At 40.4% G+C, this 26,547-nt stretch overlaps 1 protein-coding gene and 1 long non-coding RNA gene across 2 annotated transcripts in view; one reads left to right on the top strand and one right to left on the bottom strand.

The window, feature by feature from the left end:
- Positions 1-1,680: 1,680 nt before the first annotated feature.
- LOC116063403 lies at positions 1,681-25,276 on the bottom strand. The gene is made up of 5 exons (XR_004898848.1): positions 25,267-25,276; positions 16,014-16,022; positions 3,551-3,554; positions 2,318-2,469; positions 1,681-1,790 (listed from the first exon to the last, which is right to left on the bottom strand). It is a non-coding gene; the product is annotated as an uncharacterized LOC116063403 (long non-coding RNA).
- The window catches only part of scp2b (sterol carrier protein 2b), a 31,337-nt gene continuing 8,101 nt past the window's right edge, over positions 3,312-26,547 (top strand). Inside the window, exons 1-2 of the mRNA XM_031318410.1 lie at positions 3,312-3,377; positions 23,534-23,633. Of these exons, the coding sequence (XP_031174270.1) occupies positions 3,355-3,377; positions 23,534-23,633 (123 nt within the window). The 5' untranslated portion in view covers positions 3,312-3,354. The remainder of the gene's footprint in view (positions 3,378-23,533; positions 23,634-26,547) is intronic.

Below are 26,547 nucleotides of genomic sequence, written 5' to 3'. Positions count from 1 at the left end.
TTGGCCAAAGTTTTATGGGGTGGAGACTTTAATACAGTGATGGATAAAAGCATGGACAGATGGCCTACCAAAAATAGAGTAAGTGAATTAGGAAATATATGTTGTAGGATGGACCTCATTGATATCGGGAGGCATAAACACCTAAACCAAAAAGTTTAAACCAAAAACTGATTGCTAAAGCAAACAAAGGAAGAGAATACCATAATCATTAAAAAAAAAAAAATAACCCTGTTGGAGAAAATAGGCTTATCTGGAGAAGAAATGAATGAGCTGTTATCTCTACAGCTTGAACTGGACAACATGTATGAGGAAGAGGCCAGGGGTGCCTTTATCAGGTCTAGGAGGAAGTGGTTCCAACAAGGTGAAAAATGCACTAAATACTTTTTCAATTCATAAAAAAGAAAATATGAGCTTACTTATGTAAACTTAAAATGAATAATACGAAGAAGAAAAAGAAATTTCGCAATATGAAGCTTATTTCTAAGTTATATGCAGCCGACTCTGAAAATCAAGGCGATATTAATATGTTTCTATAAAAGGAACATTAAGGGCATTGATGACAGTTTTAAATCAGTTTGCGACCAGAAATCTAGTTTAACAGAGGAACAAAATGTATTAATTATCTTAAAGAAAATAAATCGCCTGGGAATGATGGGTTGATAGGCTATGTGAATTTTATAAAGTCTTTAGTAAGACCACCTTTTTTAGTGGCCATGTTTGAAAAAGCTGGAGAAAAATCAAGAAGAAAGAATTGCCGCCAACTCTTCGAAATGATTTTATTAAATTGAACCAAAAAAAGTATTGAGAATTGTTCCCAGAATGTTCCCAGAACGTTGAGAGGTGTGCCTTTAGGGAACCTTTAGGTAACGTTCCCCTAACGTTGCAACTAAAAAATATGTATAAGAATCAAAATCAGTTTTTTTGGCCATATAGACACATACTGTACAATAGAGACAATAATATACATATAGGCACATATCAGCACAATATACAAAAAATACAACTATACAAATAAGACATAATATCAATACAAGTACACATGGAGTGGGATGTAGAGTGCAAAGTAATAGTGCAAATGTAGTGTGCAAGATGCATATTGGAATGATAAAGTATGCAATGTGTAGGTGAATGGCCAAAATGGGGATGACCCCACTTATCAGCAGTTCAGGAGAGTGATGGCAGTGGGAAAGAAGATGTTCTTGTGTCTGGTTGTTTTTGTGTGCAGGGATCTATAGCGCCTGCCAGAGGGGAGGAGGCAGGAGGATGGCAGCAGTGTAGAAGATGGCCAATAGCTCTTGTGGTAGGCCATGCTTCCGCAGTTGCCGTAGGAAGTACATCCTCTGCTGAGCCTTTTTAAGGATGGCGTTGATGTTGGACTCCCACTTCAGGTCCTGGAAAATGATGGAGCCCAGAAACTTGAATGAGTCCACCTCTGACACTGGGCTGTTGGATATTGTGAGGGGGGGCAGCACTGTGGGGTCCTCCGCGTCTGCTGCCGTCAGCGCGGGGAAGTTTTTCTGGGAGGCCGCTAGAGTAGAAGTCAAAATGAAGCAAAGTTACAAGTCAAATTAAAACCTCTTATCAGCCAAGCTAAGCATAATACTGATGTGAACTTTAAAATAACACCTGCCTGTTATAACCCGGCAGATTGTCAGGTCCTGGAAGGCCTTCTTTGCCTTTCTGCCCCGCAACCAATGACGTTTTAGAACGTCATTGGTTGCCACTCGCCGTAGCATGCGACGGATGGCAGTACCTCCGGTCGAACCTCCAAGGGTTGTCAGGAAAAGTTGCTGTAAAACATATAGAAATACAAATTACACATGTAGAACAAAGTGGAGAGCTTGTACAATCTCATTTTGTAAGAGAAGTCAGTTCAGTTATGATATTTATGCAATTATATAGTGTTAATCTTAGGGCAGGGTAGGGCAGGACTATGGCCACTTAATTACCATTTTGTTGACCGAGACTCCTGTCGAACTCATGTGGCTCGGTGACTGTCGAGCAGGGCGACAGCAATATGTCATCGACTGGAGCAGAGGGAGGTGACTGGGAGCTCCTTAAGAGCATGAGCAGCTTATCCATCTTCTCCTTAAATGCATCTGTGGCTGTGCCATGCGGGTAATGGATGTCCTCATGGCTATGGAAAAATGAATGGTGTTCGTTTTAGTTGTTATACATTATATGAACAACTTAAGTGAGTCTTCTTACCTCCCTGTGTGATGAGTCACCTTCCTCTGTGTGATGAGTTCTGCTGTTTACAAAAACAAAAAAGTTTCTTGTCATGAAATTGGAAATGGAAAATTCAAAGCCACTGTACCTTCAACTGGGTCCCAAGATTAAGTGGCAGGCCGAGCTTGCGTTACAATAGACCCATCCAGCTCTGGGCGACCGGCTGGTTTCCTGTGTAGTGTTGACTCATCTAAAAAGAAAGTAGATATAAATATTGGTCAGTTCATTTATGGTAGGTTTCTCACACATGCCATTGCAAAAGATGAACTTATGCTGTTACATTAGACAATCGCTAAAAAAATAAAAAAGCCATTATTTTTTTCTTTTTTTCTTAGAATATATAGCGAGCAATTACAATTACAAGAGTCCTAAACAAACAACAACAAATTGAACACAAGTAAGCACTGCATTTAAAAACAAAAAATAACGCATAAGGTTGGCTACATAAACAACAAAGGCATAAAATAATTACTAGAATATAAATAAAATGAGGATATGTGGACTTCTTAGAGGTGCAGTAATCAAAGTTTCAATGATCGATCCATTTAAGAGTAGTATGTTGCTTGGAGAAGTTGACATTACAAGAAGAAATGCTCAAATAAACACATCAGGAATTACATACAAGATGTAACTCAGACATGAATTGGCAGGAAATGTGGCTAGTTGGAGACAAATTCTGTAATAATAACAAAGTTAAAAAGGGGTTTCCTTTAAAACTGAATTTTTTTTTATCAAGAACTGCTATTGCAAGAACCTATCAAAGAGCCTTTTACTATTATTATTATTATTATTATTATTATTATTATTATTATTATTATTATTATTATTATTATTATTATTATTCTAAACCGTCTCTGAACCTTTGGGTGCAGACTAGATTTTACTGCGCATGTGTTTTACCGTAATGATATGACGCGTGACATCTCATCATCAAGGAACAAGGAAGTGTTAGTTAGCAGCAAACTCCAGTCTATGAGCAAACCAGACAGCAGGCCATTGTATATATATACATATATGGATAGCAGTCAAAGTACAAGCTAACGTTAGCTGTTGGTCTGTTAAAACCATAGACTGTATATAAGGTTAAAACTGCGGCACTCTCTGTTCACCTACCGTTCTAGCAAAATGCCTGAAATACTGACACCAAGGTAAGAATACTAAACACCGTAACGTACCGTATTATTGTGACACGTTAAGGTTACATGTTTTTAAATCATTCATTGAGGTCACCCTCGTTGTTCCAAGAAGCTACGAAATGTCAAACAAACAGCTAACGTTAGTTACGTTAACGTATTGTCACTTATCTCTAGCTCTTTGATACAATACTACAAGGCTTTAGCTTGCCGTTGGTTACAACATAATTAGCACATAAGATATTGTAGTTGTATGTCGTTTTAACTGCCGTAAATCTGTGATAGAAGTAGGCTAACGTTACATAAATGTACCGCTATCCTTATCATTTTTTGATTGTGGACTAACGTTACCAGCACAGTCAGTTTGTTAGTTTGTTTTGTTGTGCAACTGAAAGTGGCTATTTTGATGTTTCACCGACTGTGAACTAGAAAGTGAAATGTAAAAGGGGGAGGCCAGTCTTTTTTTTGTGAAAGTAATAAATGATTAAGTGGGCTTTGTGCTTTGTCATGTCAGCTGTTTTACAGTGCTGGGATACAGCCATATTAGGGATGCTCGTTTATGGAAAAAAAATCATAATCACGATTATTTTGGTCAATATTGAAATTACGATTATTTAACACGATTACTCATTGTCTTTTGGAAAGATGTTGCATTTATTGAACTTAAAAAACAGTTAAATAAATCAACAGTGAAAACTGAAATTTCCAAGGTCCAATATTTAATATATTTACTGTATTTAATAAAAGAATGACCACAATTTGTCACAAAATATTAAGGAAACATGCTAAATTGAAATCCTATCTTCTCTGACAACAATGCTAAAGCCAGTATTCCGGGATGGAATGTCTGTATTTGTTTTGGCCTGTGTGTTATGGTATGGAGGACAGAACATGACTTAAGTCTAAATAAATAAATGTTTAAATAAATCCAGAAATAAATAAATCCAGGAATAAATGCTGAAATAAATAAATAAATCTATGAATAAATAAAAGAATAAATAAATAAATGCATTAACTATATTTTTACATTTTTGTCAAATGCTAATGAGGGAAGAGGTCTTAACCTCAGTTTAAAGCAAACATGATTGGTCAAATCCAAGGTGGTAAGCGTCTCCTCACAACCCGAACCGCCTATGGCGCCATTTTGATGCTAATAAGCCACCACCCCCCGTTAGCATTCCATTGACTGCCATTCATTTTGACGTCACTTTGACAGCGAATAACTTTACATCTAAAGCGTTTAAAGACTTTATTTGCCCATTGTTTATTTCTAAAGAAACACGACAATGTATAAAAGGCTCCATTACCTTGTACCTCACGTTATGGCTCCGTAGTAGACGTTTTTGTAAAAATAGGCTAACGATTGTGTCATAACCACGGGACTTACTGTCGCATAGTAGAGGAATTACTGTATAGTCAGGAGAAGCTCGCAGACAGTTTCCACTTACATTAGCTGTTTAAGTTTAATTACTAATGTTAACTAGCATTTTAGTTAGCAATAATTAGCCTGTGCCTATGTTATCTCCTTACATATACCTACGCTCTCCGTCTCTGCAAGATTGGGAATGATTGAGATTTCTCTTGGCACAGCTACCAGAAGACTTACAACTTTCAGACAGGTTGCTCACGTCACATTTACGTCGTTTCTCTCAGTTGGAGGCTGCGCATAACGCACGGCGCTCACCGGAAAAGTGCTTCTATTGGCCTTCACTGGTCTCCGTCCAGAGCAACGGGATCTGTTGGTCCATTCTTATATACTGTCTATGGTCAAATCGGAGAGCCAGACAAAAGCAAATGATCCCCGATCCCTAGTGAATCTTCCTCCCTGTGATACACAGAAAACCAGCTGTAGTTAGCATAATGGCTATGACCAGCAGTCCGCTGGCAGATCTGCTGCACCATGTAAAATGTCCCTTAAATAGGCCTACAACAAGCATATTAGTTTACTGTCAATAAATCTTTTTTAGCTACATTCAACATAATGATGAGAGAGAGAGAGAGAGAGAGAGAGAGAGAGAGAGAGAGAGAGAGAGAATGGGGATATGAAAAACCAGATTTCTCTGCCATGTAAACATATCCCAAATATGATCAAAACAGGATAAGCCTAATAGTCGGAATATTCATTACACACATGAGTCAAACAACATGCTAGCTCCGTCCGTGGGTTCATAGCAACCAGCCGTTTATCGCAGATTGAGTCATACAAATTATCATTCTGATTAGCCATAGTGGATGGGTTGTTGTGAGTGAAATGACGTATAATTAATGAGGGAAATATTGAACAGAGCGGAGCTGCTGTCAGCTGCTGCTCCTCTGTGCGCATTTAGGCAGATGCTTTGCATGTCTCACAGAAAAATGTTTACACAGTGTGTAACGTTACAGGATTACGCCTGTCGCCACCAAATGGAAATGTTGGCATTAGCTACCTACATCAGCTGTGCCGGTGTTTTTCGAACCCCATCGAGATCTGTTCCCCCCCCTCCCCCCCCCACCTTAACCTGAACCAAACCCTTGTAGCATTTTAACAGTAGGGAAACGGATAGACGGGGTATCAGACTTCGACACGACGACGGTGCGGGTGACACAGTGCTATGTTAAAAACAGCTGCTAGCTACATGTGGAGGACGTACAGGAGCTAAATCTGTCGATATAAAAAATATTATTTTCAGCAAATAACTTTGTTACAACACGATTGAGCTAACAAAGTAGTTTTTGTGTTCATATGTGCAGTATTTATTCAGTTTCTGAAATCCTACGATCTCTACAAAGCTAACGTTAGCTTAAGTTCGTTGACTGACTATACAGTGACATTGGCACTTCAGTGATGCTTAACGTTAGGACCTCGCAGCTAGCCCGCATCACTGTCGTCCAAACGTTAAATCACAACCTCTCGTGTAATATTGCTTATAGGTTTTACATCTAAGGATAGAGTTTCTCCCAAACCGAATATGATCAAACACGGGATAAGCCTCATAACCGGAAGATTCATGTCCAAAAACACACAAACTAGCTCCGTGGGTCTAGCGATAGCAGCGTCCATAGCAACCATTAGCACTATATCAGCGGCGGTTCGAGTCATGAAAATGAACATCCGTGGGTCTAGCGATAGCAGCGTCCCTAGCAACCATTAGCACTATATCAGCGGCGGTTCGAGTCATGAAAATGAACATTCTGATTAATAGTGGATGTGTTGTGGGTGAAATAACGTATAATCAATGAGGAAAATATTACTGTGAACATTGCAGGGAGCAGAGGAGAGCTGCTGTCAGCTCCTGCCTGCTCCTCTGTGCAATCTGCAATGTCTCAATCTCAACACTGTTTCCTTCTAACTCATGTGAAATCACACAAGACTAGGGCTATCTAAAGTAAATTCTTGTTCATTTTGTTTGTTAGATCATTGTTCATTTTTTAAGTGTTTTTATCTGTGTTTTGGGGATCCTAAACATAGCCTACTGTTCTGTATGTCCTGTTGCACTCATTAAGATTAAGTTTAAAACTTGTACAGCCAATTCATGGTTTTATTCAGTATTAAATAAATGAATAAGTACATAAATAAATTAATAAATACGTAAATACATGAATAAATAAATAAATATGCCTTTGAAATACATCATGAAATAAATAAATGAGGCAGTGAATACATAAATAAATACAATAAATACATGTAAATATTCATATATAAATGAATCAATTAGTTAAATATATTTAAAGGTTTTACTTTTACTTATGTCATGGTACTTTTATTTCATAAATCCACATTTATTTATTTCCGTGGACTTTTATTTCCTAATGCCACATTTATTGATTTCCCTCTCTATTTATTTCCAGTTCTTATATGAAAATCAGGGGGCGTGGCTATCTCTCACATTCAGAACAGAGCCGTGGGCAAAAAAAGGCTGGCGAAGTGAGAGTGCGGACATAATGGAAGACATCTGTGGGCTCCGAGATAGTATGCTATCATTAGCAGATCAAATCGATCAACATGGTCTATCAGCAGATACTATTTTGGCACATATTGAAGAATTTTTGGAAATACTAGGGCGGATAAGTGCTTTTCAAGAAATATACATAGACGACGAAGTTTTAAATTGTTTAAGACTGATTGAGCACCGTGTTCGTGTGGAAGATGTCCAAGTCCAAAAAGTCAACGTTACCGCTGGTACTACAAGCACAGGTGCTGGACGCCCGCCTCTGGATATTCCAGGCGACATGCTGGCTAATTTTGTGTTGACACACCTGTAAACACGATGTTATATAAAATAAACAAATACAGAAATGTCCAGACAACTGGACAATCTTCCACACGAACACGGTGCTCAGTCAGTCTTAAACAATTTAAAACTTCGTCGTCTATGTATATTTCTTGAAGAGCACTTATTTGCCCTAGTATTTCCAAAATGTTTTCAAAAATGCCAAAATAGTATCTGCTGATAGACCATGTTGATCGATTTTGATCTGCTAATGATAGCATGCTATCTCGGAGCCCACCGATGTCTTCCATTATGTCCGCACTCTCACTTCGCCAGCCTTTTTTGGCCCACGGCTCTGTTCTGATAGCCACGCCCCCTGATTTGCATATAAGAACTGGAAATAAATGGAGAGAGAAATCAATAAATGTGGCATTAGGAAATAAAAGTCCACGGAAATAAATAAATGTGGATTTATGAAATAAAAGTCTCTTGAAATAAAAAAACGTGGACTTATGAAATAAAAGTACTATGAAATAAGTAAAAGTAAAACCTTTTAATATATTTAATTTATTTAACTAATTAATTCATTTGTATATGAATATGTACATTTATTTAATTATTTATGTATTTATTGCCTCACTTATTTATTTCATGATGTATTTCAAAGTCATATTTATTTATTTATTCATGTATTTATTTATGTATTTATTCATTGATTTAATATTGAATAAAACAGCATTCCATACCAATTATTATTAATAAAATTAAGGATTTTATTCGGGCTCGAGTCCATAAATGTACTTAATGGATACAGCTAGCTCCAGTCATCTCCGGTTAGCTCCGTTATAAAGATATGGAGTGCAGGAGACTGCCACAGACAGGGGTAACAACAAGACTCTGATAAATGACGTTCAGAGAGCTTTCACAGTCAATTTTCATGACCTTTAGCCTAAGTGTTTTTGTGACCACTGTATCTTCCAGCCTTTTTACAAAGTATACAGCTTGCCGTTTCGTTTTTGGCCTGAAAATATAGCCACACTGCACTCCTCTTCCTCTCTGCCATTCTTCTGCTCCGTCTCTGTGCTGCTTGTGTGTGTGTGCTGCTGGCCGCCGCCGGGCCTGGCTGGTTGCTTGCTTGTTTGCCTGGCGCCGCTGAGTCACGTGATGGTACAACATCAAATCACAAGAGGGGGGAGGAGGAGCAAAGTGTGCCTGCTCTGCGCTGTGACAGGACTTGACTACTTTAAAGCAGCGGCACTTACACAGACACAGACAGCCAGGTCGCCTCTTTGATGAAACCGCAGCGGTGTATACTGGAGAGAAACTAAAACTAAAGTATCGATCTTATTACACTGGTATTGATCAATATCAATACCAACGTTTCGATATTATCAATATTTGGATCGATCCGTCCACCACTACCGACCGCTTTCGGCTCGACATTAATAAAAAGTGTAACTACACTTGCAACTGCTTAACCAGCATTGCCATGACTCACTGTGACTTAAACAAACTGCAGAGTCTGCGCAGAGTCAGTTATATGTGCTGCGTGAAGTAACGCACACACCTCGGCTCTGCTGTGTGTGTGTGTGTGTGTGTGTGTGTGTGTGTGTGTGTGTGTGTGTGTGCGTGCGCAGTGCGAGCATCGCTGTTCAGAATCTCGTCTATCTTCCAAAATGCAACGCTTGTATCCAAATTAATTGGTTATAAATTACCTGAGGTGAAAATGTGAAATGTTAGCTAACATTCACACGCTTCGCACCACTCTGTATGACGTTTGCTGATGCAGCAGACAGAGCCGCAGTCACTGGCCCCGCAACTCCCATGTACCAGCTCCATCATCGGCATTCCCCACTTCCTTCACGTCATCCTCCAGAGCAACAAAAGTGTCCTTAAATCTTGGATCTAGGTAGGTGGCAGTGTTTAGCAGAAGCTGCACCTTCCTATCCTAATAACGTTGGTTGATGTTTTCCCTTACTACTCTCTTCATCTCTCCAGTAAGTAGGGAGTCATCCTCCTCTTCACTGAGACAAGAGAGCATCTTCCATATCAGCGGTAAGACAGAGGAGAGAGTAGTGTGCTTCTCACCACTGAGTGCATCTGTAAAAGGACTCAGTGGCTCAAGGACTTCTTTTAGTGTTTCTAGGATTGTGATGTCATTGTCTTTTGGCATCAGGTGGCATTTTTTTCTGTCCTCTGCCAGGACTGCACACAGAGCTTGCTGCTGCTCCAAAAATCTCTCCACCATATGAGGAATTCCAACGGGTGGGTGCATCGTGTATCAAATTGTGTTCTGGGAGTCCAAGGTGTTTTTGTTTTGTTTTGAGTTGTTGCGACAGCTTTTATGACCTGGTGAAGGCAGATATGGTTCTGTGCAGCCTTGACCAGGCCTGCAGATACCCTGTCGATGTTGATGGCTTTGTTAACGGCCGGGTGCAAGTTGTGGCCAAAGCAAGGGATCCATATGTAGTCATCTTTAAAAGCCTTTTGGTTGTTGGATGCATTGTCTGTTGTGATGCCTGTTAGTATTGCAATGTCCAACTTCCACTCCTCAGTAACTACTTCATCAAATGCCTCCCTCAAACTGTCACCAGTGTGGTCTGAGTTCAGGCTACTACAGCCTAAACACCAGGAGTGCAACTCCCTTGACTGTTATGTATTGCATGGTAATGGACATGTATGTGTCTGCAGCTCTGCTTGTCCACAGTTGTGCATGCATAGAATGGCTTTTCTTTGAGATATTGTGCAGCAGGCGCGAAGCTGTATGGGCAAGGGCCCGCCCACATTGACAGCTGGCCCGCCCAATCAGAAATTCAAAGTTTAGTGTGTTGGTTTGTTTTCATTGGTCAATGCAACATCAGTGTAACACTATTGCAATCGGGCGCGAACAACAGTAATGTTCGCTAGCTAGAAGTGTCGTGGCTTGATTTTGCTTTAGTATGGCTAAACAACTTGCACTCACAAATAAAAAAAAACAACCTTGTATTGAGAACAATAATGATTTGGAGGACCAGTCTGTGGATCGTAATGGAACAACTGCTGGCTCTGAGAATGGAGCGGAGATGAACTCCGAACCAATGACCTCCACTGATACTAACCGGCGGCATTGCCACAGCTCTGCGCCTGGCCGGCAAGCCACTCCCTTGGCTAATCGACAATCACTGCAACCCTTGATTGCACTGTCGGATCTGTCAGCTTTGGGGGAACCTGCTACCCAACCTCATCTACAGGCATTCCCGAGTACCATAATTGATGGGGAAATATAGAAGCTTCAATGCCAAGTGGTATGAAAGGTTCAACTGGATTGAATATAGCCAGTCGAAAGACTTGATTTTTTTGTAAAGCCTGTAGGCATTTTCCTGAACAGCACACTGAGGCAACTTTTACTAAAGAGGGTTTAAAAAATTGGAAACGTATCGGGCAGGTCTGTGAGAAGCATCAGGCTAGCAAGGTGCATGCTTCTGTACTTGTAAAATTACTCTCCTACAAACAAAGTCATGCGCACCAAGGCAGCGGTACTGTATTAAATCAAATGCACGGAGATTCCGTTTCGTTCATTGAACGTAATCGACAGCACGTCAGAGTTGTGCTGGATGTTGTCATGCAGTGTGCCAAAATGGAGATACCCCTGAGAGAACACAAGGAAACACGGGAAGCGTTAAACAAGGGGAATGTTTTGTAGCTATTCGAGTTCATATCGAAGTATGATCCAGAAATTAAAAACAGACTTGTTGAACTGCCACGAAATGCCACACTCATGTCCCACCACATTCAGGATGAGCTGCTTGAGGCTGCCGCTTCACTTCTACTCAGGAAGATAAAAACTGAGCTACAAGAACAGCCAAGGCCCACATATTTTGCCTTACTTGCAGATGAGTTTAAAGATGTTTCAAAACACGAGCTAGTTGCTGTCTGTGTTCGATTCATCCATAGTGGGACAATCAAAGAACGAGCGCTGGGCTTTGTCAAACCAGCTGACCTGTCTGCTCAAGGAATATCACAGAGGATCCTTGAAATCCTAGAACCACTTTGGATTGGACCCTTCTTTCTGTGTCGGGTTCTATTTCATGGGGCATCGGTCATGTCTGGGCACAGAGGAGGCGTTCAAGCTATCTTGAAAGACATTTCCCAAAGCTGTGTATGTACACTGTAATTCCCACAGACTGAATTTAGCGAAAAGCTGCCTGCAAAGTTTATTCAGTCTACATTGGGAAAAACATCCGCTATCAAGAATAATGGTGATCTGAGGGCACTCTGGAACTGTATTCTGGACAACCAGATGGCTGAATTGAACAGCCGATTTAAAGACGACACCTACGGAATAATGCAAGCTTCAGCTGCCCTCATCCCAGGATCCACCACTTTTGGCACACAAGAACTGCTAAAATCTCCATGCAGCTTGTATGGGATAACAGTCAGTGATGCAGAATTTGCCTTTTTTACCCAATTCATCAAGGGCGAAGCTGACAAAGACAAAATGCCCTCACTAATTGAATTGTTGGATGCCTGCGCTGCTGATATTTTCCCCGGGATAAACTATCTGTTAAGGGCCCTCATCACACTGCCCATGACGTCCTGCAGTGTTGAAAGACTTTTCTCCGCTACACACAGGATCAACACTCGCTTGAGAGCATCAGTGGTGACTGAACGCTTGAACAATTTGACCCTGTTCTATTTCGAAAGAGAACTGACAGAAACACTGGATTATGACGAGATAATCAGCATCTTTAATTCAAAAGCCAGGCGACTCTGCCTTGTGTAGCCAGGTAAGGTAGGCCATGGTTTTCTTTACATGTAGGCCCGCCGTGGCCTGACAGCAGTTAACATGTCATTCCTTTAAATGTGCACTGAATAGAGTGTTATGTTGTTGTTTTTTTGTTTTTGTTTGTTAGAGCTACGTGCTCTCTAATTGTGTTGTGGTTAATTGAGCCAGGAAGAAGCGCAGTCTGTCCGCCTACGAATTCCTGGTGTTTACGCACGACTCCAGCACAGAAGATGAGGTGGAGAAATAGCCCTCGGAACACTTTGCACAAACAGTGTTCATCTGTGACATACCTTAAAACAACAATGCATTTGGGGTCATTATAATGTTTTAAAATATAAAGTTTATATATAAGTTTTGCGCGTATTTCAGCAGCGTTTCCACGCACTTCGTGGATTTCTACTTCTACATACATTCTAAACATTTACAAATGTAGACAAGAACATTGATGTTTTATTAATTGATGCTCCTTCATGATGCAGATGGACTGCAAAAATGACCCAAGACATATATCAGCTTAGAAAATATATTTCAGCATATATAACACTGTGATAAAAGCAAATCAATGACCAGTAAAACAAGAAAAGTGCTGCTGGTTTGAACACCGTGTCCGGACCCGCACTCTGAGTGTCTCATGCAGAAGTCAGTGGTCATGAAGAAGTTTTTTGTTGTTTTGTTAGAGCTACGTGCTCTCTAATTGATCTGCCCTATAGGCTACAATGTCGCCTTTTTGTGAATGATATGTTCCTGGCTTGGTAGCCATAGCCTATGTAGGCTTATGTATTTAGCTCAGTTTTGACAGCAGATGAAATGTAAACTACAAAACTAGAACTGCAAGCAGTTATGATGGGGCCCAAGCCTCCGATGCCAGTCGCCCCCGACACCCCGGGGAGCGCGCGAAAGCGGAACCCGAAGCCGGGCGGCGGGGAGGCAAACGTCGGTTAATATCGAGAGGCGCAAGCCGCGACGTCTGCAAACGTAGCGGTCAACAGTTCACCTCCATGCATATACAGACTACCTTTAACAATGATATATGGATAGGATTGGAGTTGAACTTTTTGAGATGAAAACTTACCGCGATCAGCTTCATGGGAAAATTAAGAATCAATGCCACCGACATAACCAATCACACTATGACAAACTCTCCACTTAGCAGCAACTGCAATGTTTAATTGTAAATTAATGTAGCCTACTGGCAGTGTGGCACATGTGGGTGCTCAGCATTTTCATCAGCGTCTATGAATGGTGTTGATTTTGGATTGAAAAAGTGAGAGAAAAGAATTGCATTTGTCCACTGTAAAGGTTGTGAAAACTTTGTCAGGTGGCTTAAGAAATTTGTTTATTGTAAAAAACCAGAGGTGCACGCAAAAGCGAAAACCACAACGTAAGGCAAACATCAGTAAATTTTGAGAAGTGTGAGCTGCAAGGTCTGTGGTACATTTCCATTGCAAATATGTCATTAACATTGAGTAAAAGGGCCAAAACACGTCTACGTTGATTATAGCGCCCCCTAATGGCCGATCTTTGCCAAATTTATTAGAGAGCCTCAGAGCGGCATGCCGAACGAGCATCACAACTTTCGTGTTGAATGCATTTACTGTGGCAGAGAGATTGCAATTGCAATTTTCCCATTTAAATGCATTGAGTTATTGGTCAAAACAAATAAACGTTGCTTATAGCGCCCCCTAAAGGCCGATCTTTGCCAAATTTGGTACAGAGCATTGTAGTGGGATGTTGAACAACGATCTTAAGTTATTTGCTGATAACATTTAATTTGGTCGAGATATGATATGATACGTGTGTGGTAGCTAGCTAGGAAAATTTGTTTGGTCGTCAAATGCGCATACTTTAACGTAGCAGAATTCCTTGAGTAACTTTTGGTCAGGTCCATCTGGAGATGCTACGTACCAGGTTTCGTGCTGATCCGTCGCACGGCCTATGACGTGTTCGAAAAAAGTTTGTTTTGCACATTGCGCAATATTGCGAAAAAACGTTTTAGCGGAAATGGGCGTGGCCTATATCATGTGATTCAGCTTGATTCAAGGAACACGTGGATGTAAGGATTTCTAATGTGTAATGTGGGAGTTAAAGGCAACAAAAACATTATAGCGCCACCTAGTGGTCCACATGTGTAATTTTTGGTAGGTGTGGTCCATGACCCATTGTCTATCTACACTGTAAATTTAAAGTTGTTCACATTAGTGTAAGTGCTGAATCTAGACTTGGGTCCCATAGGCCACGCCCACTTTGACCCCTCAGTACCCCACTCTAGAGATGGCCTCAGGAGTGTCCCTAGATGGTACCCATCAAATTTTGTAAAAATCGGATGAGCAGTTCATCAGATATAAACGTTTTGTACTTGTAGCGCCCCCTAGTGACCAATTTTCGTAAAACGCGTGGGGGACCTCCAGGGGGTAGCATTTATTTTGGCTGAGATATGGCAAAGTTGGTGTTTTCATAGTTAGCTTCAAAAATTTGTTTTTGCGTAATATGCACAATTTTTATCCTATCAAAATTCTTTTTATTAACTTTTTGTCAGGCCCATCTGGAAATGCTACCTGCAAAATTTCGTGCCAATCGGTCGCACGGTCTAGGAGGAGTTCAAAAAAGTAGGTTTTTGATAAATCACGATTTTTCACGCGTAAAAGTCTAGGCGGAAATGGGCGTGGCCTATATCACATGATTCAGTTGGATCCAGCGAACGAGTGGATGTATGGTTTTTGAATGTCCGGTGTACGGTGTGGGAGTTATAGGGCCAAACGCGTTTTTTCTGCTATAGTGCCACCTAGTGGTGGAAGTGGGTGAATTGTTGCGCCTGAGGTCCTTGCGGAGTTTGGGACCAGTCCTGAAAATGGCAACCCTCTACCATGTACGGTTTAGGCTGTAGTCGGAATTTTAGGCGGAGAAGAATAATGATGATGATGCTGCTGATTAATCAGTAGAAAAACAATAGGGTTCCACAGCCCTGCTGTGCGAACGGCGTAGCTCTTGCTAGTGGTGCTTCTGGATAGGCTACCATAACGTAATCAATTTTGGTGAAGTGGAGTGGTGATCAGATGAGAAATTTGGGCCGGTTGGGGGTAGATGGTGATACATGAATTTCAAAACTCTGCACCAAAACTTCTATAGAGGTTTTCCATAGGAAATGTAGACCGGGAATTAATCTATAGGCCTGCTCTATATTGAATTCCCTTTTTCTCCTTTAAGCCCACAGTTTTTAATGTTTCATCAGGCAACTCTGCTGCTATAGTATCATTTCGGGACAACTGCTTTGATTTCGGGACACCCTAGATTCAGGCCCACCTTGACTTAATCCAGGCCCACCCATCTGTCACATTCTGCATCCGCCACTAGTGACCAGGGCCCTTGTTTCACTGTAGATTTTTGGTATTTCTGTGTACATGAAATAATTCCTACTTGGAAGTTAATATCTGGGATTGAATTTATGGAGCATTTGCTGAAATCCTGGTTTTTCAACAATGTAGACAGGGACTTGGTTCATACATATGAACTCTGCTATACTTCTATCCAATATCCTGGCCTCATTTGAATTTCTCTCATATTTCCTTTGCTTCTCTAGAGCCTCGGTTATGGTTGGCTGCTGACTCTGAGTTGGCTGATTTGTCTCCTCCTGCTCCTGGACGTCATGCTCTTGTTGAAACTGGAAAAGGAAAATTGACATTTCACTATAACTATAACTATAATTGACTAAAGAAAGAGCACAGGCACCTATAAAGCACAAGCACCTGCCTGCCCTGCCCTGCACATTGGCTGCAGCCCGCGCGCATACACACACCTAAATATTAATAGTAGATGCAGTCATTTGAAGTCAGACAGGTGGTGGCAGGTAGTTAATTTTAAAACATTAACATAAAAATCAGCGCTGAAATTAATTAATCTAGATTAATCACAATTAATCGCGGGGAAATTTCAGATCTGTCACTCGCAAATCGTCTTTTACATAGAGTTGTATTGGCTTCGTGAAGTTTTTTGGGATTATCCAGTTTACTATGTTAAACTAGGATATTCTGTGAATTTTGCTAGTTTTCACATGATACTTGCAAGATACATGCTTTCTTTCTCTCTCTCCCCTTCTAACCGAGGTATAGGCTAACGTTAAAACTACAGCATAATCTACGTACATAACATAAGCCATTGTAACAAATGTGCCCACCATCCCAAACCTCATGTAATGTGTATTTCAGTATGACAGATAAAAAAAAAAATCGTCGCTAACGGTGCCTCCGGTGCTTCAAAAAATGGGCATTATCGGTGTTTCGAAATTTTAGAACCGGAAGGTGTCGGTAGTATCGGTTCTCGTAACATCCCCTTTTTTTTTTTTACACCTCCTCGTCCCTTATCCCCGCCATCTATTTTACACATGAATGTATTTGCAAAGACGCTGTCGCTGCATCCAACTCATGGGTGGTATTAACGTTACAGTGTTTCTGCTATATACATTTCTTAGCGGCGGGCCGCTGCTGCTTCAGCGTTATATGAAATGTCATGAAGTTGTAATTACACGACTCTGCAGAGCCGTTTGCTTTACTGAACTCAAGCAAACGGTCATCTGCTCTCTCTCCCCTTTAAGGGTGAGCAACTGGAACCATGATAGGACGTCATCACTCGCGAAGTCATGGCAACCAAATAAAAAATGAGTCTAACAGAGTGACAAACAGCAGCGAAAGCCTTGTTGGATAATTTACCATGAAAACCACGCTGGTCCCGTGAAATATGACAGCTACGGTATCTTGGTAAATACCATTATGGGCATAGAATTTGATGAATTTGCTGTTTATCAGACCCCAGGTGGGACAAGAAGCTAACGTTAGCGAAAGCTGCGGTCCCTCTGTCTTTGACTCACCGCTGCAGGAGACATATTCCCCCGACATGCTGTATAAACATTACTGTTTAAAACTTTTCCCAGGTTAAAGGACAATTCCGGCGCAAAACGAACCTAGGGGTTAATAACAGATGTGTACCCACTTGATCGCTCTCTGGGATATGTTTTCATGCTAATTGAATGTGTTTGTAGCTTGAAACAAGCTAGCGCGGACCACTGATTAGCTTACAATGCTAGTATTCGGGGGAACAGGGAAAAAAAATAAATAAATCGCTATTTATACCACTAAAAAGGCTCAAAATATCACCACACTTCAACAATAGCATAATGAGGGTCCCTAAATGTTAACTGAAGCATTGAGAACATTGTAAGTGTACAGACAGTTTATTAAAAAGATAGTTTAGAAAGACAGTAGCTCCCAAGACGGTGGCCGCCTGTATACGAGAATGCGTCTTTATAATCGCGTATTATTTTATAATAATTTATAAAAAAAATAATAAGTCTTTTTTTTTTTTTTTTTTAAGATTATTTTTTAGGGATTTTTAGGCCTTTAATGACAGGGCAGTTGAAGAAATGAAAGGGGAGAGAGAGGGGGGAATGACATGCAGCATAGGGCCGCAGGTCGGAGTCGAACCCGGGCCTGCTGCGTCAAGGAGTAAACCTCTATATATGGGCGCCCGCTCTACCAACTGAGCTATCCGGGTGCCCATAATCTATCTTTTTAATAAACTGTCTGTACACTTACAAAGTTCTCAATGCTTCGGTTAACATTTAGCGACCCTCATTATGCTACCATTGAAGTGTGGTGATATTTTGAGCCTTTTTAGTGGTATAAATAGCGATTTGTTTTTACTTTCCCTGTGCCCCAAATACTAGCGTTGTAAGCTAATCAGCGGTCAGCGCTAGCTTGTTTCAAGCTACAAACACATTCGATTAGCATGAAAACATGTTCCAGAGAGCGATCGAGTGGGTACACATCTGTCATTAAACCCTAGGTTCGTTTTGCGCCGGAATTGTCCTTTAATGGGGATGCATATCGCTCCAAACCAACATGAAAAAACTTAATGTTCCCTCAGCATTTAGTTTTGTTGCTTAACTGTATGTAAAATAAGCTATGACGTATCACCTGTTTCAGGTATCCTAAGGTGGCTATTTGCTAGATTTTTCCATAGCGGTTGTTAACCTCTTAAGCCCAAGCGCCCCCGTTATAAACCTCACTTTATACAGCCATAACCATAAATTATGTCTTACCTTTGGTGTTTTGTGATGAAAACTTGTGTTTGAAGGCATATCGACGCTGCTAAGTGTTATTCCAATATTTTTGTCCCTTTGAAACAGTTTCTGACAGTCTACCAGTATTTTCAGTTCGGTGGGGAGGTTTCTAACATGAAGTAAATAGGAGGCATCTATTGGCCTACAGTGTATAAGCCTCATTGTGGTTGGCCACTGGTGTTGTTGACATCGATCTTGAGACTGTCACTCAATTCTATTGGCTCTGAAAGTTCAATAGAGGTGTCAATCATCCAAATTGGCCAATGGATTCTCGAGATATCTGCCTGTGTCGCTTACGGTGTCTGACTTTCGTCTCAACTACATTACGCAAAATACACACATAGATACTAGAGCGCACATATTATATCCATTCATCCCCTACGAAATCCACAACACTCGTTTTTTTTTCGAAGAAATAATGGCAGACAGGAAAAAGAAGATGTTCACAACTGCAGAGGTACTGGATATACTATTTGACGACAGCAGGGCAACTGTTTTTCAAATTGACTCTTCATCGGAAGATGATGATTTTCGCCAGCCGGACCGAGAGGAACTGGATAACAGTAGTGATTCCGATTATGAAATTCCATCACCAGTAAGGTTTGTAATCTCTGTTTTGTTATCGATTACTTATTGATTTAGTGTGAAATTGTCGGTCTATCGTATTATCCTGCAATGACCTTAGTAAAACTAAATCCACAATGAAACTAAATGTGGGCAGGAATTCAGCGGTGTTATGAGGAAGTATGTTCCCCCGCCAAATAGTTTTCCCACCTGTTAAAATGCGTAGCGCCCCGCTCCATGGTTAACATTAGGGATATGGTTTGGCTAAAGTTTAGTATGGGGAACGCATATCGATGGGGGAGCAGTCTTTGCTCGGAACATTGTCTCAGCAAACAACCCCGCACGAGTCAGTTGGAAATCAGTTTCTTGCTTTGCACATACATTAAATCTGGCCGTCAACGACGGATTCACTGCTGCTGGTGTCAACCGAGTAATGTGGGTTGCTGCTAATGTTTCCAGATACTTTACCAGATTATTATATGTAGGCTTAATATAGTGTAGGCTAAGCCTACCCATATTGTTTAGATTTCTATTTAAAATGTATTTTATGTTGCCAGTGCACAATTATTTTTTATGTATTTTAATTTTCTGTGCATAATTTATTTTCTTAAACTACATAAATGCCATTATCTGTACCGTATCTCAACTGGTACAATAAAACATCAACTGAGCAATATAACATGCATTTTTATTCAGTATATAAGCAATAGTTTGCTTTTTATGTTAAAGACACTATTGATACCGTGAGAAATTTACATTCTCAGGAAAAAAGCCGCTTATCAGTTAATCGTTAATCAATCGATAAAGTCAATCAACTAATGATTAATGAATTAATCGATAATTTGCATCCCTACTTTGTAGCTATCTTGTGGTCGCTGCACCTGAGCAACCCAAAAGATGACGGGGACAACGAGCGCAAGAGAAACACTGCAGAATATGATAGGCTTTTCAAAATCAAGCCCCTGTATACTGAGATAGTGACCATCTGCAAAGCACATTTCCAGCCATATCAAAACCTCTCCATAGATGAAAGGATGGTGTCATCCAAGGCCAGCATTAGTATGAAGCAGTATATGAAGGACAAGCCCACAAAGTGGGGATACAAACTGTTCTCGCAGATGCCTTAACTGTATACACATGGAACTTTTTTGTGTATACAGGGAAGAGTGTGTTCACCACAGGCCAGGGTCTGAGCTACTCCTCAGTGATGGACTTTCCCTCTGCTCGGTGGAGTTTACACACTGTTTGTAGACAACTTTTACACCAGCCCTGCCCTCTTTCAGCATTTGCTCAGCAAAAACATTGTTGTGGGACGATTAGGACTAATCAAATTGGTTTTCCATAGACTGAGCAGAACAGCTTACCCAAAAAGGCTGTGAGGGGCGATTTGCGGTGGCCGAGAGAAGACAAACTTTTGTTTGTAAAGTGGATGGACACCCGTGAAGTGACTATGTGCTCTACAGTACACGAAACCTTCAGTGGACATACCGTGAAACGGAAAGTAAAAAGCGCTGGTGACAGTATTCACCATAAAACAATGAAATGGCATAAGACTTTTTTTTTAACATTTTGTGGACATTGCAGTGGTGAACAGTTTCCTTCTCCACAAGGAGCTGCACAAGAGAGGTAAATACCCTAACACGACAAAGCCACACAGCCAGAAGACTTTCAGGGAGCAGCTTGCTGCAGACATGTTAAAGTTTGCTGAAGGCTCAGCAGCAGCACCACCACCACCTACCACCTGCATGCCTATGTACTATGGAGGTGATGCTACCCAGTTTAGGAGGTACTGCAGGAAGTGCCAGGATACTGGGAACCCGAGGGTGAAGTCGCCTATTTACTGCAGAAAGTGCCAGGTCCCTCTGTGCCTCAACTCCAAAAAGAACAGCTTCCAGCAGTGGTACGATGGAAATATGTAGTGTATATAAAAGTAATTGTTTATTACCTGTGTTCTTACCTGTGTTAAAAAAAAGAACAGCTTCCAGCAGTGGTACGATGGAAATATGTAGTGTATATAAAAGTAATTGTTTATTACCTGTGTTCTTACCTGTGTTAAAAAAAAGAACAGCTTCCAGCAGTGGCACGATGGAAATATGTAGTGTATATAAAAGTAATTGTTTATTACCTGTGTTCTTACCTGTGTTAAAAAAAAGAACTTCTTCCAGCAGTGGCAGGATGGAAATGTGTTAGATTTTATATACAGTACAATTAATTGTTGTTTATTAACTGTGTTCTTACCTGTGTTTTACCAGTTAGGTTGTATTGCTTGTTTTATTGTAAATAAATGTGCTCAAGTAGGAGTCAAACTTAATTGCCCTTGTATGGTTTTACTTGAATGGAAAAAAAATATAGATTTGATTAAAGATCAAAGCCAGAAACATTATATTTAGATGGAATAAATTAGGGCTGGGACGATTCGTCGACGTCATCGATTATGTAAATGCGTCGACACAAATAATTTGTGTCGATGCGTCGCATTTTAACTGTCTATGAGCGTCACTCACGTGTAAATCTAAATCTAAAAATAGCAGGGTTTCCCGCAGCACTTTGCAGTTTAGGCGGCCACCAGCCTGCCGCCTGAACTACGTTGGGTCAAAAACAAATAAAAAAGCATCTGAGCGCGCAAGCTTATCTGTCCTGTCTGCATATTGACAGACAGCGGAGCTTCGACACAGACACGCAGACACGTGCGCGCGCAGAGGTGCGGGATAACTACGTCGGCTCTGCAGTTATGTTGAAGTCCCAGAGAGTCACTGTAATGCTGATAAAGTGGTTTCAAGTGTGGTTACAGTTTTCAAAACTTCACGCAGACAGCGTTTGCTGCGAAATGATATTAATGGCAAGCCGAAAGCGTTCGCGGTGACACTTCCTCCTGAGACATGCAGGCACAACAGTGGTTTCTGTGCCCTGGTGACTGACTGACAGGCTGAGGTTGTAGGGCAAGGCAACTTTATTTCTACAGGACTTTTCAGCAACAAGGCAACTCACTTACATTCCTTTGCACTTAAGTTAGTTCTCCATTAGTTCAATTTTGACAACAGGGCAGTCATCAAGTTTATTGTTAAAGGTTTGTGTCATTATGCAGTTTGCACTAAAAAGTCTTTGTTGTTTACATTCCTTTGCATTTTAGTTAGTTCAATTATTACAGTTCGGATTGATACCACTCCTGAGTATCTGACTGGCGCACCCCTATCCAAAAGCACAACCAGTTTTATTAATGTTACTCTGAGTGAGCAGTGTTACCAGAATTTTTTAATTTTGATAACTGTTTTGATTCACAACTAAGGTGGAAAATAAAAGTTTTGTGTTTTAATGTATTTTTGTTGATGTTGAAATGGATTTTAAGACAGCAAAGCAAATACAGGCTACTCTTTTTGCACTTGCTCTGTTTACTTTAAGTTTTTATTTTTGTATTCCTCCTGAAAGTGACTTTATTTTGGCTTCAGGTTGCACTACAAATTAATTTTACTTGAACAGTGCAGTGTTAAACAATTTTAATAAATAGAGATTTGAACCTTATTGAAATTTGTTTTGTGTAAATTGTTAATAATTGAGCAATGGGAAAATAATCGCTAATTGAAAAATGTATCGTTAGATTAACCGAAAAATTAATCGATAGATTAGTCGACTAATCGAAAAAATAATCGCTAGATTAATCGTTTAAAAAATAATCGTTTGGGACAGTCCTAGAATAAATACCTACAGGGACATATAAGTGAAATGTAATGTGTTTTAAAGTTTGGTACCTGAGAAGAGTCAAATGGCACAGATGGTACCCAAATGGCCGCATAAACATGCTTCTGCTAAAACCCCTCTAACTTTGCTCTGCTTCACTTTATAAGCCTAAATCTTTTCACAGATAATGTTTAGATGTTGTGCTATGGGTTTCTAGAGGTTTTGGGCTACAACTCCATTATTCCAGAGGGATATTCCCTCTAACAATTGATAGTTTTGTTAGGCGGAAATTAAATCTTTAATTTATGCTGTGCTTCATCTTCATTTACTCTGACGCAGTAACATATATATTGATGCTTACACCTCTACATGAAGCCCACAAGTGTTACCTTTATTATGATACCAAGATCATTAAAATAGACCTTGTAATTGCAGAGATATACTCCATTCCTTTTGGATATATCATTTTTGAGTAGGGGCCTGAGCCAAAGGCCTAGGGCTTAATAGGTTAACTAGCAAATGACCCCACCAATGGGAACGTTATTGTTCATATTTTGGCACAATGTTATCTTAGTAATGACAGTAGTAGTGGTCCTATTAAGTGAAAATGTGATCTGAGATGCACATATGTGTTATGTGTTTTACACACACACACACACACACACACACACACACCCGCTGATGGAAAGAATCCTCCATCCAATGGCAAGATCCATACATGACAATAACTATCAAAGTGAATGTTTAATCAGTGATTGTTTTGTCTTCAGCAACCATGTATGTTTCTGTGCATGGTTTTAATCCATTTCTTAAATTGCTAACCTTAATTTTTGCATTCTCATTTATTTCCCTTTGTCTTTTCAAGGATTCAAGCAATTCATTCAAGCAACACTAGTGCTAGTAACAGACTGGAGGGGTTCAAGGCACATGCTGTGTTCCAGGAAATAAACAAGAAGCTCCAGGAGGTGATTACATGACTTACAATAGAAGATAATGTTGTTAATTGCAGACTTGTGGGTATATATATCATTAAACATACATTAGAGATGCCCCGATCACGTTTTTTTAGCTGCTGATACGTTTTTGTTTAGTTATAGCAGCTGATATAGCTGTGTTATAGTATTGGCCAGTTTAAGTTTGTAGTGTATTGGGATCTCCACCAGGTGGCAGCGTAACCGGCTATATAATGGTGTGTGACTCTATAGTAGGCCTATGAATAAGAATCACAAAAACTAACTAAGTTTCCTATATCCTTTTCCCACCAAAAATGTGCGCATATATGCAGGTTTTTGAGCAGGAAAATCTGCTAATGATAGATTGACTTTCCCATTGCAAGTAGACAAGTATGCATTCGTTTTTTTCTTCTGGTGCATCACGTTTGACGTCATGAACGCGCCGGAAAACGGGTGTTGTTAACTTTTTCTGCTACAGCTTACAGTGCACAAAACTGCAAACTCTGCTTTACTGTTCTTATTATACATCCATGTGCTGTATATTCGCTTGATATCTTCGCAACTAAACCTAAACTCTCCCCACACTCTGAACGCACGCTCTCACTTGCTCCACCACACACTCCCCAGATGGGCAGGTGGTCTCTATCGATCGTGGCTAGAAAGGGATACAGCTACAGCGTTTAGCCGAGAAAAAGTAAGCGTCATGCGGCGAGGGCTTGTAGAATCTAATAGGTAACTATTGTTTTGTTTGAAGTAGCGTGCACCAGCAACCACGTGCAGCTCAGCTAAGGTGGGTGGGAAGTAGCCGCAGGAGGACTTCACTACACATGGACAGGCAATAAGGCACAGGCATGCGGTTGTTGCTCTCGGCCGAGTGTTTAGCTATATGTGTGTAGTAGTTTATCTGCGGCTAGAAGAGATTAATGCCGAGTAAATATCGACCGATAATGATCGGCGGTCGATCAGTCGGGGCATCCCTTACATACATGCATACACATACGTACTGTACATACTCACATGTAAACCAACTGCTCTATTGGATTGTTTGATTGAGGATTGGATAATGCAAACGTGCAAATGGTGCTGGAATAAATTAAGAATTATTAATATAAACGTTTGCTGATATATCTGAGGTAGGTGGATATGACAGTATATACTGTGTATATTTGACAGGTATGTTTAAATTATGTGTGTATTTATGTGTTTAAAGCTACATTGTGTAAGAATTTCTCCCATCTAGCGGTGAAATTGTATATGACAACCAACTGAATATTACTTTCTAACCCCTTCCATTCCGAGCGCGTTGTAACTGCTACGGTGGCCGTATTATTCAAAGAAGTACGACTTCGTCTGTGAGAGCTCCTTCCAGTGTAATAATAGTTTTACGTTATTTTGGTACCATTTCATTCAACATCAGCTAACAGGTTCCCAAACATATGCAAGCTAATGTTAGTAAAGTATCAGTGCTATCGTTATTCTGTATATTGTACGAGATTAATAGTGTAAGGCAATGTTTACAGCGTAGGAGAGACGCAACAGAGGTTTGTGTGTTTAATATATTTCTCTGAACAGTATGAACAATGTCAATGAAACCGAAATTAGCTTTTAGTATCTCCAGCCAGTCTGTGTTACAACTGCACATGACGGGAGTTGTCTGCCAGGGAAATCACGACACACATGATTACGTTTGTTACAAGGGAGACAATCCTTTTTCATCATTGATGCGAGGAACTTAGACGATGTTCTAGTGTTATGCACAACCATGCAACTATAAAACTTTGAATTTACACAAATAGGCTGAATTACCTTTGGAGAAGAAAGCAGGCAACTTCGGCGTCCCTTTTAAAATCCTTGCTCCTTATGAGCTCTTTCCATCTTGGAAAAGCCACTCCAATATTAACTTTGGTCTTGTTGCTTTGCCTGTCGCATTGTCGTTTAAATTCTCTTTTTAAAGCGTAACTCTCGCCAAAATGCAACCTAGGGTCTTTTTGTGAATGTACCCAAGTCAAACCTTCGTTTAAAAGCATATTTAGGACGGAAGCGTCACTTTTAAGATTTACCGTATTCTCGTTTTTCGGTCAAATTGCCTTTTGAATGGGAGTCCTAGGGGCACTTTTATGCTAGCCTCAAAATAGCTATTTTTAAAACACTAAGAAGGCTCAACACAACATGAAACTTTGCTCGAAGTATCACCAGGGGCTCTACACATGAACGCAAGCATTGACAACATTGTTTGAGAGTTTACTAAAAAAAGGTTTTGACCTTTCGATAAGGCCAAAATGATAATCACGATTATTTTGATCAATATATTGATCACGATTAATTATCACGATTATTTGTTGATTTTAACCAAAACAAATTTTATTGTCAAATAGGCTAATTATAACTGCTTTCACAGCCATATTGTGCTACATTCCTGCCAATACATCCATATTGTGCTACATTCCTCCTTTGTTGAAGGATACTATGAAGGAGCCATTTCAGCTGTTGTGCGACCGCTTTCCAAACATGCGCGTTTGCCGTGAAAAGATACAGGCAACGCAATTTTCTGTTCACGTTAATGGCGCATGTTAAAATCTGGTGCCAATAGGGCACCGGTGCCCGGTATCTACCGGACGAAATCAAACACGGATTACGGTCCCACTTAAATGTCTGCGTGCGCTCTGATGCTCCAAAACAGACGTTAGAGGCAACAGAAACATCGCTGCATGTCACGCTACTAAACGCTAACACGTTACACAGCAGCTAACGTTAGCCTACCGTTAGCTACAGTAGTAATTGGATTAAACACGGCTAAAATGCTGACAGCTAAACGGTGTAGCGTGACTGTATTTCACTGTAGAGGATTCCAACAGCGGGATGTACAACAGTCTGCCGCTAAAGCTATGAGCTAAAAGACTCAAACTAGCACTGGTCACAGCTGTTG

The sequence above is a fragment of the Sander lucioperca genome, chromosome 11, assembly GCF_008315115.2.
Source record: "Sander lucioperca isolate FBNREF2018 chromosome 11, SLUC_FBN_1.2, whole genome shotgun sequence".
NCBI lineage: Eukaryota > Metazoa > Chordata > Actinopteri > Perciformes > Percidae > Sander > Sander lucioperca.
Note: the sequence above shows the minus strand (reverse complement) of the source record. Positions and strands in the feature narration are given on the sequence as shown.